Source organism: Dunckerocampus dactyliophorus, chromosome 6 (assembly GCF_027744805.1).
Source record: "Dunckerocampus dactyliophorus isolate RoL2022-P2 chromosome 6, RoL_Ddac_1.1, whole genome shotgun sequence".
NCBI classification, from domain to species: Eukaryota; Metazoa; Chordata; class Actinopteri; order Syngnathiformes; family Syngnathidae; genus Dunckerocampus; species Dunckerocampus dactyliophorus.
Window position 1 is genome coordinate 23,529,229 of NC_072824.1, and position 15,910 is coordinate 23,545,138.

Genomic DNA, 15,910 nt, shown 5'->3' on the forward strand with positions numbered 1-15,910 from the left:
TCAGGTAGAAAAAAAAAATGCTGAGTGCTAACAAGCATCTAGCGATGTCGTCGGGTCTAAGTTGAGAGCCAGTATCCACCTTTAGTCTGTCCGGATGTTTAGTTGGTAGCGTGTGGAATCTGTAAGTTGAACAATTTTCAGCTTATTGCCACAAACATCTACTATACACATGCGAGGTATGATTTCTAACCAAGCATGAACTTTTCCAAACTCACAGGTGATGCAGCAGCAGCTCCAGTAGCTTCCAACTGAGTGAGGCGGTGTCACCAAGCCAGAATGGTACTTCTTTGGTGTTAGCTCCTACAATAACAATGTTGCTGTAGCTTGGTTAATATGCAATTCACGTTATGTAAATGGCACATGGTTGGTGGGTTTTTTATAGGGATTATAGGCGGAATAGGTGCTTCCCATTACATGCATTGTTAGCAGCCTCGTGCTAGCTCTTTTTCTGTCTTTAGAACGCATAAAAGTGGGAAATACGTGTGTTCATCCAGATTCAAGAGATTCAAGATTCAAGAGAGTTTTATTGTCATGTGCATAGTACAACAGCAGTTATACCATGCAATGAAAATCTTATTCTGTTCATTCTCCCAAGAAAAGAAAGAAAACAAATGAAAGAATAAGAACATAAGAAACATAAACACATAAACATATATACCAATAAATTAAGCAACAACAACAGAAGAGACATTAATACAAGTAAATAATACAAATAAATAAATAAATAAAGTGCTATGAGTGTGTGCGTGTGTTGCGTGCGGCGTGTGCGAGTGCTTCGTTGAGGAGCCTGATGGCCTGTGGGTAAAAGCTGTTTGCCAGCCTTGTGGTCCTGGACTTCAAAGTCCTGTAGCGTCTGCCTGACGGTAGGAGTGTGAATAATGAGTGTTGTGGATGTGTGCTGTCCTTGATGAGGTTGTGTGTTCTGCGTAGGACTCTAGATTTATAAATGTCTTGCAGTGAGGGGAGGGCTGCCCCAACAATGTTCTGTGAGGTCTTGATCACCCGCTGGAGTGCCTTCCTATCACGTGTTGTACAGTTACCGTACCAAACAGTGATGGAGGCGGTAAGGACACTTTCGATAGTGCATCTGTAGAAGCAACTCAGGATTGTGGTGGACATGCCAAATTTCCTCAGTCTTCTCAGGAAGTACAGTCTCCTTTGGGACTTCTTCATCATTTGTTGGGTGTTGTGAGACCAGTTGAGGTCCTCGCTGATGTGTGTGCCAAGGAACTTGAAGGTTTTCACCCTCTCCACCTCAGTCTCATCAATAAACAGGGGTCTATGCGGCTCCTTTTCCCTTGTTCTTGGGTCGATGATCATCTCTTTAGTCTTATCTGTATTGAGAAGGAGATTGTTATCACGACACCAAGCTATGAGGTCCGCCACCTCTCTTCTGTATGATGTTACAACCCCACCAGTGATCAGTCCGATGACTGTAGTGTCATCCGCAAATTTAATGATGCTGGTGTTGTTCTGGGAGGCCACGCAATCGTAGGTGAAGAGCGTGTAGAGGAGTGGACTCAGCACACACCCCTGTGGGGTCCCAGTGCTCACAATTCTTGAGCTGGATGTGCGATTGTGGACTCTGACTGACTGGGGCCTGCCTGTGAGAAAGTTAAACACCCAGTTACAGAGGGAGGGAGACAGGCCAAGTGTGAGGAGCTTATCTGTGAGTTTGTGGGGGCTGACTGTATTAAAAGCAGAGCTATAGTCTATAAATAGCATTCTGACGTATGTGTCCTGGCCCTGTAGGTGAGAAAGGGCTGTGTGGATGGCAGTGTTGACTGCATCATCCGTGGACCGGTTCTGGCGATATGCAAACTGTAGAGGGTCCACGGTTGCCGCCGGGATGCTCTTTTTGATGTGGGTCATGACTAATCTTTCAAAGCACTTCATAACAATAGGAGTGAGTGCTATAGGGCGATAGTCATTCAAGCAGGTCACGTTGCTCTTCTTGGGTACGGGCACTATGATGGTGGACTTAAAGCAGGTCGGTACAGATGCTTGTGCAAGCGACAGGTTAAATATGTCAGCAAGCACATCAGCTAGCTCTGATGAGCAAACCCGAAGTGCACGTCCTGAGATGTTATCTGGCCCTGCTGCTTTTCGTGGGTTTGTTTTGTTTAGAACCCTGCGCACATCAGCTGATGTCACCATGAGAGGTGAGTCCTGTGTGCTCCCCAGGTTCAGCCACCCTCTCTGCTCATCAGGAGTTTGGGTGTCAAAGCGGGCATAGAACTCATTCAACTCATCAGGAAGTGTGGTTTGGCTGGACGTGGCTACGCTACTCTGCTGTCGATAGTCTGTGATGTGCTGGAGCCCCGCCCACATGCACCGAGGGTCTGAGGTGGAATAGTAGCCCTCCAGCTTCTGTCTGTACTGTCTTTTGGCCTCTCGTATGGACCTCCTCAGGTCATATCTGGCCTTTTTGTAGTCATCAGCGGTGCCCATGACAAATGCAGTCGAACGAGCACGTAGCTTAGCCCTTACATCACAGTTCATCCACTGTTTTTGGTTAGGGTATTTTCTGTAATACTTGGTGGTGGTAACAGTCTCTATACATGTGCTAATGTAGCCAGTAACAGCAGAAGCATATTCATCCAAATCAACAGTACAATCTTCCCTCCCCGCTGCAGTTTTAAACACATCCCAGTTTGTGCAGCCAAAGCAGTCCTGAAGTACTTGATCAGTTTCTTCATTCCATACTTTAACTGCTGTACCAGCCATCTTCTATGCCGCTTATCCTCACTAAGGTCGCCGGTATGCTGGAGCCTATCCCAGCTGACTTCGGGCGACAGCCAGGGTACACCCTGGACCGGTCGCCAGCCAATCGCAGGGCACATATAGACAATCACTCACACTCACATTCATACCTATGGACAATTTAGAGTCACCTGTTAACCTAACTTGCATGTTTTTGGAATGTGGGAGGAAACCGGAGTACCCGGAGAAAATACGTGTTCATGTCTCACATAAATATTGTGGATGATGGGAAAAATTCCAAAAAGTGTGTTTTTCCATTCAATAGCGTACCTACTATTTTGGGTCATACGAGTGTAAAGGTGACTAAATTTCATGTCTAGAGGGCTCTGATAATGTTAAAACCCGTATTGAGAAGGTCGTAAACAGGTTTTCTATGCTCTACCTACGAATAATCCTACTTCACGGAAATTCACTTATCACAGTTGGGTCTGGAACTAATTAACCACAATAAGCAAGGGATTACTGTAGACTTTAAAATGTTGAATGATGAGATTTTTCCACATGCATGTTCTATCTGAATTTTCTCACTTTTTAAAAGATGGCTAACAGGCAGACTGACCTAAAATCTCTGTGTGATCTTCTCTCTTGCTTGAATGGCAGTGGCATTAGGGGGCAGGAAAGAGAGCTCCTCATATTCCACTCCTTATTCCAAGTGTGAATCACTTATCAATGCAGTACCAATAGTGGCTTCACCAGGACAACTTTATTTTGTTCTCCAAACAAATAAAATAACAGCAGCTCTAATGATTTTTTTTTTTAATCCATGTATTCCATCAATATGGTCGTGTGCAAATACAGTTTTAGAGATTATTATATTTGGGCGCAAAAAAGACTGCAGGTGTAGCTGCTTACATCAGTTTTGGAATACCTTAATCTAACCCAGGGGTGTCCAAACTTTTTCCACCGAGGGCCACGTTCTGACAAATGAAAGGATGCAAGGGCCACTTTGATATTATGTAAACCAACAAATAGAGATATGCTAAGAAGCTATATGTAGCTCGAGAAAAAACTGCATTTCAGATTTTTTAATATATGTGAAATGCTACTAAAAATGATTTGTTTTCCATAATAGTTTATTCTTGTAAAATTGCCACTTTTGTTCTTCATACGATGATGACCTTTTTTCTTAATATTTTGACATTATTGCTTTAAAATTATATCTGCTTTTTCCAATTTTTTTTTAAGTTCCCAACTATTATTTTATAACTTTTAAAAAATGATGTACTTTTTCTCCCGCGACCCTAATGAGGAGAATGTATGTAATGTATGTATTTTTTCTTTATTTCAACATTGTTACTAAAAATTATATTTTCCCTCATTTTACAAGTTTATTCTCATGAAATTGCAACTTTTTTCTTTACTATTTCTTAACTATTTTATTCTCTTAATATTTTGACTTTACTCTGGTAAAATTTCTCTTTCTTCCATTTTTTTTCCAAAATATCTCAACTTTCTTCTTGTATATTTTCTTCTGATATTTTGACTTTATTCCCATGTTCTAAATTTTCCCCCAACCTAAGTTTCCAAAAATGACAACTTTATTCATTGTTTTTGACTTAAAAAAAAAAAGGTTTCTTTAATATTTCAACTTCATGCTACTAAAATGGCATTTCTTGACATCCTCATACTATGACTTTATTCTTGTGAAATGATGGCTTTTATTCCTTGCTAGATTGCAACTCTTCTCTTAAATTAATATTTGACGTTCCCATTTTTGCTGCTGGTGTTTTTTTTTTGTTGTTGTAGTTTTCTTGTTAAATTACATTTTTAGACTGTGCTGCGGGCCGATAAAATCACAGCCGCGGGCTGTGAATGGCCCCCGGGCCGCACTTTGGACACCCCTGATCTAACCAATCATATCATACAGTATGCTGTGCATCAAACACTAGTTTCCATGTAGATGTCACCATCCTGCTGAAATGAACAGTAACAATTGAAATGTACCAATAAAACCAAACATCCATACTTTGAGACGTAACAGCATCACTTTAAACTTCCAAATACCTTCTCAAATTGTTGTTTGTCCACCACCTGTCCAAAATGCGTGGAGAAGTACAAAGTCTGAGGAGTGCTGTATCGCTTCAGTTTTAGTATGCTCTCATTGAAAGAGTCCCCCGTGTCCCCAACGGTCATGACATCTGACACGGGCATGTAGATGTCATGGCGCCCGCCCCAGAAAGTCAAGTGGGACACTTTGAGCGTGGTTTTTGTTGAATCCAGGTACATCATGCCCACCACCCTTCGGAGGAAGTAACTGGCCGTGTACAACATGACACCGGCAAACAAAGCTAATCCTGTTGAGTAGCTAACAAGAAAGAGAGGAACGTCTCCCATGAGGTACAGAGTGTACACCGGGGGCAGGATAACAACAGTGATACCGGTTTGGAGTAATTTTAGCCTAGAGACTGCTCGAAGGAGCTTCATGTGAGGGAATTTATAAAACACGTCAAATTTCTGTGTGGATAAGTCCGAGTACCTCTTGTGAGCTGTGATTTGGGGATTAAGGAATGCATGGCAGCTGTGATGGAGGGGTAAGAGCCTGGATGAACCAGAAGACAACTGTCCACCTGTGAGCTGGCATGATGCTCTTATGTGGGACAGGATGTGGGACCTTAACCTGCCTTGTAACACTGAACAGATCTGAATGGAAACAAACAAAAGGAAGTGATACTGGCGTTAGGGCTACATTGGGACAATTATTACAAACACCTTTCCATATAAAGTACTATTCCACCACAAACTGTGATAAGAGAATATTATCAAGAAATGGCATTGCAGAAATGTTTATGTACTTTCATATCACGTCAAAACGAAACAATACAACCGCACGAGTGGGTATATATGTATATATTCATGTAGCTTTAAATTATATTCATATTTGTAATTATGGCTGCTAAATACAAATGGAACATCATGTGTTGAGGAAAAGATGCTAATAAACGTATCATTCGAGACGTCTGCTGCCATGATTAAAACAGTTCGTTTATTTTGCAAGTATGAATAAGTCTCTCACCATCCCCGGGAACAGAAAATACAGAAGCCGAATGAAAAGATGTCGTAAGGTTCTTTTCAGGCAGAACCACGAGGTGTTAGCAGCTGTCAGGACCAAGCCGGTCAGCTCACTTGTGTCACACAAGAAACCCGGAAGTATTGTTCATCCTCTTCCCACTGCATCTAGCAAACCAGTACAAAGCCGACTATACTGCCATCTCCTGGTTGGGAGCGATTACATGTTTTCAGACGTCACAATTTTCTGTTTTTACAGGACGTAAACCCTTGCCTGTATATTTTGTATTTTATATTATCATTATTGTCTATTATCTGTGGCCCGTTCGGTCAGAAGTAATTGAACAAAAAAGAAGAAAAACTGCTCCACTGTTGACAAACACTGATGATGATTTAAAAAAAAAACACTTAAAAAACATTTATTTGTTAATAACTGCATCGAATTTTATGTAAATGCATACCAGTTTGGGAAATATTCCCAGTCTCATGTTTACCTATTAAAAACAGTGTCTTAATTAAACTAGTGTGTCAAGCCTCGTGATTAAAGGGATAGTTCCGATTTTTTGACAAGAAGTTGTATGACATCCCCATCAGCAGTGTAGTGCTTCAACAGTGACTTACCCCCTCACTTCGTCCTAATACATTTGATAGACTGAAGGCTAAATCATCATCACTGACTTGTCATGAATTCAACTAATCACCCAGAGAAACAAATTAGCTTTAAGCTGTATTGTGTGGGAGTCCCACACAATATACACTTTACGTCTTGTCCACTGTCCTGTTTATTTGTAACCAGTGTTATAATTCTATAACATACCTGTCTTTGTTTTGGGGGACCTTGAAAAATGACAAATCTAGTCTTCTGGACTGTATTTTGGGCCGTCTGTTTCTGGATTCTGCTCACCATCATGGCGGACAAACGTGGAGCAATTACTACTGATTAGACTTATTATGCTCAAGCCTCATTCGGACTCGGTCACTTACCTGTCATTGTGTCAGATAAGTTAAACAAGTAACTACAAGCAGTGGTGGTTCTGGCTTCAATGGCGCCCTGGGCGGACCGACGCTGTGGCGCCCCCTCCCTCCTATTTTTTGTTTGTTTTTACACATTTACACTACTAGTTTTTCTTTACAAAAACTATTTTTTGTAACCATATTAAGTTATACCTTTATCTTTGGCCTCTGGTTTTCCTTTTCTTCTTTTGTCTTTCTAAATTGTGCACCTGATGGCTCTGACTTTCTCTTTTCCAGTCCCTTCCAAAAATAACGGCACTTCATTGCAATCTCCCACCGTCACTCAACTAGCAGCCAAGGCGAAACCAACTCATATTGACTCAGTCACAAAAAACTCTTTTTATTTCATATTTTTGTACTAACATAACATGTTTGAGACTCTTGGTCAGCGATATAATGAATATAATATACAGTAGTATGAATAATGAAATATGTTTTATTTTGGAGCAATTACTGCTGTAATTTACTGTTTTTTTTAACTGATTAACCTGAGTCAGGGCTAAGGCACAGCGGTGAAGTGACCCCCCCCCCCCCACACACACACACACATATGCTATTACATATACTCACCAGAAGAGTGTGCTACTCACAAACCACACCGAGTAATCTTCATGTGAGCCATAGAATAAACACGGCAATCACGCTGTTCAATTGTGCTCATTTATAGACGTTCTCAATAGCCATTTAAATTATGGTGGTTTTACTCACTTTTTTGTCTCTTTTACGAGGTTATGCTTTTTTTCCTAGAGCATCTCTTACATCATATGCAAACCGGATGTAAATTAGACGATGACGCAATGTAGCGACTTTTAGAATAGCCAATAGCTACGTTTCTTACTGAAAAGTTGGCAACAGTTAAGGAGACACGGATCATTCGCCTACTCTCACGTCATCGGACCGTACCCTGGCTACCATCTTCGACCACTTGGATCCGGGGACGATATGCTGCAGCTGGGCGATGAGGTTTCGCTCTACACCGTCGTCTTCGTGGTGGTTCTGCTGGCCACCCGTAGTCCGGTGTGGTCCAGTGTCCTGACGGGCGTCCTCTATCTCTTCCTGGCCATGTTTCGCTTCCCGCAGCTTCCGGCCAGCCGAGCCCGCCAAGTGCTTCACCCGGCCGGGTCTGGCAAGGTGTCGGTGGTAGCCCACCGGGGCGGCGGACACGACGCACCAGAGAACACTATCGCAGCTATCCGACAGGTGAGATAGGACGGTGTATTTTGTAACACACACCTGCAGTCATTTATTCACTTTAAAATAAGCACTACATTTGACATTGTCTCGGCACTTCCGTGTTGAAGACGAGCCAGGTCCGGTCCTAGATATGTGGAGGCATGGGGGCAGTGTTGCCAGGTCTTGAGAGAGAAACAAGCGGCTACCGCTCTGAAAACAAGCCCATAACAACAGGAAAATTGGGAATTTTCAAGCGACTTAAAAAACAAACAAACCCCAAAGTCGCTTATAATAAGCTGACACTGATTGGAGGTTTTAATTATTTGAATTATTGCATGAATTCGGTTAAAACCAGCTTAAAAAACACATATCCAACCATACTCATTAACAACATTAAATTCACGAAAGATGAAGACAGTGGGGAGGGAGGGAGCTAAATTAACCACATTACCATAACAACATGAACCAAAGCAGTCAGTAAAACCGCACATACGAGATATAGAAAGTTTTGTCCATTTGACCAGATGGATTCTGCTCGTGACAGCTATTGGCATGTAGCATTATCTTCCTTTACCTTAGCTAAAATGACCACAATCGCCCCCAAGCGGTTGGCAGGCACACAGCGTTTGACCAATGATACAATTAGAGTGTGTATGTAAACGAGGATTTCATAAAGACATGAAAAATTGAGAAACTTAACTATTTTGTGCATCTGACTATTCTGGTCCATGTAAACATACAGTGGAACCTTGGTTAGCGTCATTAATTTGTTCCAGAAGGTACAACTAACCGAAATGGACGTCAACCAAATCAATTTTTCCCATAAGAAATAATGTAAATCCAACTAATCCATTTCAGAGAGCGAAAAATGTTACAACAAAACACATTTTTATAGTTTTACAATTATAGTTTTACAATTGATGAATTAAAGGGACACTTCTGATTTTTTGTCATGAAGTTGTATGACGTCCTCATCATCAGTGGACTATACCAACAGTGACTTCCCCCCCAATTTGGTCCCACAAGTCCCTTTCTGGTCAGATTTCCATGACGAAGAACGTAGTTCTGCTTAGTTATTAGGAGTTAGGCTTCTCAGAACAATATGCGTTCAAAAGAGTAATACATTTGCATTATAAAAATGCCCCCTCAAAAAATTGCTCTCTCGCCGTGTCCCTGCGCACTGTCGCTTCTCCATTCGTGTGTATGTGATGGAAGACACTCGCATCTTCAACCGCGACGGAGTTTAATGGTTATATTGCGCAGTGCAGTACACCTCTCATGACAATTATTGAAAAATGGTCTAAAAAAATGTTTTTCGATGAAATCGATTGACGATAATTTGTAGCACAATTATCCACCAGCAAAATTTGTTATTGTGACAGGCCAGTGATAATATTTCCGGTTTGTGTGCAATGACAGTAATTGATTTGGGACAGCACTACACTGTCAAAATGTGCGCCCTCATGTACTAAGTATGCTGTGTACAAACAAGTTGAGGTGTAATAACGAGTCGGGCCGGGCCATCTCTGAATGGTGTTCATATGCCTGCAGATACAAATCAAATCAAATCAAATCAAATCAAAGTTTATTTGTGTAGCACCTTACAACATGCCAGTGGTGCCCAAGGTGCTTCACAAGAGTAAAAACAGGTTATAGCAAATGAGAACAGGGTAAGATTGAATAAGATGGAATAAACACAACTAAAACCAAATAAAAAAAATAAAAATATAGGCACAGAATCACAACTAAAATACATATAATCATCGTGTTTCATAAGCCAGTCTGAATAAATGAGTTTTTAAAAGAGATTTAAAAACTGACAACTCTGTCGTAGATCGTAACGCAGGTGGAAGGGAGTTCCAAAGTGTGGGGGCGAACGCAGCAAAAGCGCGATCCCCCTCATTTTTTGTATTTCATTCTTGGGACTTGTTGTGTGTTGAGAACAGCGCAGGGCCCTGGAGTGGTGATGGACAGTTAAAAGCTCAGCCAAGTATGTTGGAGCAAGGCCATTAATGGCCTTCAACGCTAATAAAAGGACGGGACGTGGGCTGATAGAACGTCTCAGGTGTGGTGGTATAGACGCCAGAAATGGTGGTGGAACATTTGACTGTACCGGATGCCAGCCTATGGGCGGTTACACAAGCACATTGCATGTGGTGCCGATGTCAAGGAGTGTCAGGCGATCATAAACAATAACATTAAAGACCACCATGCATAGGAGCAGGCGGCAAGCCAAACACAGCAGCGCCATCTTGTTTCCCAGCATTCCCTCCCATACAAGGTGGTCATTATGGTTTTTTGGGAGTATGACTTAAAACAAGTGATGTTTTGTGCTCAAGTCCTGTTCACTGTTGTATGTGTCCTGTACTAGGCAAGCAAGAACGGGGCCACAGGAGTAGAACTGGACCTGGAGTTCTCTGCAGATGGAGTTCCAATCCTGATGCATGACGAGAGTGTGGATCGGACCACAAACGGATCAGGACCCCTCAGTCAAATAAGATTTGCTGACTTGGGGAAGCTGGATGCAGCTGCTAAACATCGACTCAGGTAGCGTTACACCTTTTTGTCGTCCATTTCCAGTATTTTAATGATATATATGGGTCAGTGTCCTGAAAGGGTCACCAAAAGCGTAATATAGCAAGCAAAATTGAAAGTTATTTTCGAACCAATTTTCATATTAAAATAAAGCATCACTTCCATATATATTGCTATACTGTATCATCTACAGGGTTTCTGCTACATGTAATTGATTGTGGGGGTGTGCCACTACAAAATAAAGGCTTCCACACCTTAAAATTGAGTTGTTGTTTTTTTTAACTTGGAAAGAATTTAAAGTAATATATTGTATGAATGGATATATTTGCTATATAGATACATATACAGCTTATTATTTACGCACATATTGACCACAGTTAGTTTGAATTTAAACAACAATTTAAAATTTTAAACTGTGCTTTATTTTGATAAGCGTGCATCGGAATCGCCAGTCTGCCTTGCTAGCACTTGGCATATGTGACCAGATACGCATCAAGTACGTCTTGTGTTAACTTTCACTCTGTTTCTTATTATCGGGAGAATGAACAATAGCCCGTAAAATGTGGAATCAATTCACGACAGTGTGTCACATGCTAAGCCCACCTATGCCAGCGTGTGTGATCACTCACGTTTCAATCTTCTTTGTGTACATGCCGGCTGGCGGCATCAGCCAGCTTGATTTTGTCAGGCAAGCTACGATCTACGATCATCATCACAACTTACTCTTTTAAAGTGTCACTTAACAATGTTGCTCTCTTGTTGTCATTTATAATACTTATGGCTTGTCTTAATAGTTGTGCGTCAAAGTTGTGCAACAGAATCACATCAGCTTTAGACAGTCACAGAGGTCTCCAACAGGTAGCTCATCAGCAGATGTTGAGTATATTAAGTCTTCTATTCAAACATGACACCTGCATTTAATGACAAATGAGCACAATGAGTGGAGATCCATCTATGCCCCTTCTCCTCAGGGTGCACTCCGCGACGTTCATGTTCTGCTAGTTGTTGAAAAATGTTAAATAAGTTAACAAATTAATAAGTCATAAAAATGTGGTTTTAGCTGCAAATCACTGTAGTATGTGCGTCATGCCCCTCGAAGTGACAGCACCCTCTCTGGTACCACTTTCAGGGGAATCGCCCATACAGTACATCATCTTTGAAAGGCCGAACCTACACGATTCTCTGCCGCCACCTGATGGTTGATATTGGAATTGAAAACAACACAACCAACTAAATGCCTTTTTTCTTCTAGTTTTGCATGCAAAGGGGTTAGCGCAGGGGTGGGCAAACTTTTCGGGCCGGAGGCCACATTGACTTTTAAAATTTGACAGACGGGCCGGGTCAGCACAAGATACGATACATATAAAAAAATTGCATTTGTTAACAGTACATATGAAACATAACCAGAAAAAAACATTAAAAGTATTAACATTAGCTTGGAAAATAAAACCAGCTTGGCTTTGAAGGCTCTGACGTTGGCTTGCAGTTCATGCACAAACTGGTTTTCCCTTGTAGCTTCACACTCAGCTCGTTCATATGTGCCAGTATGTCCACAGTAAACGCTAAATCACAAAGACAAACTGACAAACATTCAGCTCAGGAAATGTGTCAGTATTCTCAAGTAGCTCCAAGAACCAAATCATCTCCCGTTTGAGCTCCCACACACGTTGACATACTTTTCCCAAACTTCAGTGTAGAAACATGACCTCCTGCTCAGGGTTGTCCTCTTTCACCTGTCCTGAATTCTCTTGAGCATCCCGACGTTTTTTCCTGTCACATTTGGCGATCCATCTGTGGTAACGTTTGCGAGCGAGTAGAAGAGCGGTAATTGGAAATGGCTCTCTCAAGTCACTGCGCCTCCGGCGCCACCTGGTGTTGAAATGCCGTCATTACAAGTCCAAATGAAATGAATGCAATCATTCACATCAAACCTTAATTTTGTACAATCTTCGGCGGGCCGGATTAAAAAGAACAACGGGCCGAATCTGGCCCGCGGGCCGTAGTTTGCCCACCTCTTGGTTAGCATCTGTTACTGTCAGTAACAGTAACAAAATACTGAAAATGTCTCATGTATCCAGATGCCTCAGAGTGATTACATTTCAAGTAAGCTTTTGAAATTATTGCTATGAAAAATATTTCCAGATGGTGTGACAGGAGAGCACAAGCCTTCTAAGACTGTAATGAAAGGCGTACTACAATATGTAGTAATTTAGCCTGAAAAGAGCAACTTCAAGATCATGTTGATGGCTTCTAAGGGGAATAGTACTAATATGTTTTCTTTTTATTAGGGACAGGTTTGCTGGGGAGAAGATCCCAACACTGGCGCAGGCTGTGGAAGAATGCCTCAAACTACAGCTCACCATATACTTTGACGTGAAAGGCCATCCAGACAAGGTGCAGTCAACAAAAGAGATTTGAATTGAAATTGACTGTCTTCATGTATTTACACTGGCACTTAAGTCACATATTTAATGTTTTTTTTTTTTAGCTTGTTCACTGGCTTGTTGTTTTTGACTCAGCATATTTTTGTCAGTAAGGAATGCAAAGCAGCAATGGTTGTTTTTCAGACTGTAACATCCTTGAGTTCCAGAGTGTTTGGATAGGAATACACACTCACACAGACTGACCTATAGTAACCATGCGGCTGTCCATTCCTTCCTAGGCAGCTGCAGCTCTTTCAGCTTTGCATAAGAAGCACCCAGTCCTGTACAACAGCAGTATCGTCTGCTCCTTCGAGCCCAAGGTCATCTACAAGGTGAGAGTGGCTGGGAGCGTGGATCTACCTGTGTGAGAATCAAGGGAGCTTGGCTTCACTAAGAATCACGTTTTAAGCCTGCAGCATTTTTTGTTCAACACAAGTAATGTCAGTTGTTTTACCAAAACAACAACACAGTTCAACCGTCAAAACTGCTGCACCTTCGATGTGTTCACATTTCGAAAACATTGTCTAAAAAAACAATGGAAATATACACGTAATGCTTCAAAAACCTTAACAGTAATTACTTAATTATGCATTATTATACTTACATATTTTCAAGTGCTACAAGAATTTATGCAAGTAACTGTTAGTAGTAAAAGAAAATGTTTTACATATAAAACCAGTAATAGTACTATGCAGAGGCGGACTGGCCATCAGGAATACCGGGAGCTTTGCCGGGGGACTGATCAGTGGGTTGATTTACGGCCGTTTATGTATTTATTTATTTATTGCTGTGCCTTGCCTTGGTGAGTAAATATACCGAGCCAGGCCGGGAACATGCCACTGCAGACACAACATAGTGGGTGATTTGGCACAGTCAGTCGCCCCTCCCGACACGCAGAACAAGCCCTGTTTGTCTGTTTGTAGGACCCCACGATTCATGGGGCGGGGTAGCCCATTTTGTGCAAGGGGGCCATATGCGCAAAGGATGCGCATCACTGCCATAACATGTGACACAGATTTTTTTTTTAATAAACAAGAGGAAATTAGTAATGGGGGGTCGTGTGGTGCCAATCTGAACCAAAAAGTCCAGAGCCAAATTTTTATCCCAGTCCACTCCTGGTGCTGTAAAAAAAAGTCCAAGGCTGCCACTAATGTTATTGTTTAAATGCACATTTATACAGGACTACACTTAAAATACACTAAACGTAGAAGGGTGGCACAGGGACCAAGCAAGAACTCATAACATTTTGGTGAGAATCTGGATTTTGTTGAATTTTTCCTAATCGTTTGGTTTTCGACCAAGTGGAGGGTCCACATTATTTACCCGCAAATAAGATTTTTATTGGCCCGGCAATATTTTGAAAAAGACAAAAAAAAACACAAAAAGACAAAGGGATAACAGGGCACCAATGTAAAGAAAAAAAAAGAAACGATATGAGAAACAAGGCGCGATGATAGAAGAAATCCCACTAACACTGGTAATGATTAGCATTTTGCAACCACAACACAAAGCAGAGACGGAGGCTATATTTTCTTTAAATATATTGAACTGCTTGGCATATTTTGGCCTACATTGCATTTGTTTTAGCGTGTTTAATAAAGAGAAGTGAAAAATCTCCAGCCATCAAAACAGTTGGAAACAGTTTAGACACCTCCAACTTTGACTTCAGGGAATGCGTTTTATCTCCCAAAACACTGACTAGGTGCAAACTAGCTTTAGCTATGTTGTCATTCTTCTGTACATTTCAGATGAGGCAGACTGACCCACAAGTAGTCACTGCGTTGACCCACAGGCCATGGAGCCTGAGTCGCTTTGGAGATGGCTCCCCGCGTTACTCGTCACCATGGAAACACCACTGGCTGACGCTAATGGACATTGCATTGGATTGGGCGCACCATCACGTGCTGTGGAGGCTCTGTGGCATTTCGGCCTTCCTGGTGCAGAAGAACTTTGTCTCGCCGTGAGTTTGTGCAGCTCAATCCATCTATGCTCTCATCCTCGCCCTAATCTTGAGTGTCACGTCACCATTTGCTCTGCTCTTCTACAGGGACTATGTGCAATACTGGAGCCAGAGAGGGGTGGAGGTGGTCGCCTGGACGGTGAACACAGGAGTGGAGAAGCAACACTACCAAGAGCTGCTGAAAGTCAGCTACATCACAGACAGCCTTGTGGAGGACTGTGAACCTCACTACTGACACTCCCACCACACTGGTGCCATTCTTTTAATATGCACAACATGACTTTGTGCTTGTAATAAACATGTGATCATAGCCAGGGTGGCAGACAATATCTCCCACTTGGCCAGCAGCAGCAATAAAGGTAGCCAAATGTCTACAGTGAAACCTCAAATCAATACTTAGGTTTGAGTGGACATATTTCAATTGTTTATAATTGCAATTTTTCAATATAACCCTTCCTATACACACCAGAAACGACTTTAAAAAGTATTTTCACCTGACTGCAGGAATGTTGCCTCAGGAAGCTACTTCCTCACAGTGTTTGACAAACCACTTGTAATGTGTTTGTACAGATGTCCTCTTGAGAACAGTTGCTGTTCTGCTTAAGCTGATAAATGGACCTACAATACAAACACCTTTCTGACGTAACACTCAGACTATTGTTCTTGGCTTGTGGCCTCAGGTGAGTGACCCACATAGTAGAGCTAATCGTGGTGGATCTCACTCTGGATAAGCCTGTCTGAGCCGCTTCTCGACGAGGCTACACTTTAGCGTCAGTGCAAAGACTGACCCACAGATGATCCTCGTTTCCTCCAGTTAATCTGGGAAATGACCTACTGTGTGTTTATACAGTGTATGTATATGCTGTATATATTGTGGAAAACAAATGTCTGCATGTTGATAAATAAATGTTATAATATACTCGTATGTGCCATCATAACCAGTCTTTATTCAAATTACAGCATATATACTGAATATAGGAAGTGACATTGGAGGTTATTAGTTTCCAAACTACAGCACTTTCATTCAATGTAATTG

At 41.8% G+C, this 15,910-nt stretch overlaps 3 protein-coding genes across 13 annotated transcripts in view; 1 reads left to right on the top strand and 2 right to left on the bottom strand.

The window, feature by feature from the left end:
- Positions 1 to 3,462: 3,462 nt before the first annotated feature.
- Positions 3,463 to 7,060, bottom strand: tmem186 (transmembrane protein 186). Its single transcript, XM_054779095.1, has 2 exons — positions 5,777 to 7,060; positions 3,463 to 5,403 (listed from the first exon to the last, which is right to left on the bottom strand). Exons 1-2 carry the CDS (start codon positions 5,777 to 5,779, stop codon positions 4,747 to 4,749), a joined length of 660 nt encoding a protein of 219 aa, XP_054635070.1. The 5' UTR covers positions 5,780 to 7,060; the 3' UTR covers positions 3,463 to 4,746.
- Positions 7,061 to 7,423: 363 nt separating this feature from the next.
- On the top strand, positions 7,424 to 15,799 carry gde1 (glycerophosphodiester phosphodiesterase 1). Its single transcript, XM_054779314.1, has 6 exons — positions 7,424 to 7,983; positions 10,328 to 10,503; positions 12,780 to 12,885; positions 13,154 to 13,246; positions 14,663 to 14,874; positions 14,962 to 15,799. Exons 1-6 carry the CDS (start codon positions 7,726 to 7,728, stop codon positions 15,107 to 15,109), a joined length of 993 nt encoding a protein of 330 aa, XP_054635289.1. The 5' UTR covers positions 7,424 to 7,725; the 3' UTR covers positions 15,110 to 15,799.
- The window catches only part of slx4 (SLX4 structure-specific endonuclease subunit homolog (S. cerevisiae)), a 28,933-nt gene continuing 21,106 nt past the window's right edge, over positions 8,084 to 15,910 (bottom strand). For 4 of the 11 annotated variants that reach the window (XM_054779311.1, XM_054779310.1, XM_054779303.1 and 1 more), the window contains one exon: positions 8,270 to 13,274. The gene's annotated coding sequence lies outside the window, so the exon portion shown is untranslated. Of the gene's footprint in view, positions 8,167 to 8,268; positions 13,275 to 15,910 lie in introns of those variants that run through there. The other 7 variants (XM_054779308.1, XM_054779307.1, XM_054779313.1 and 4 more) reach the window with 7 other exon arrangements.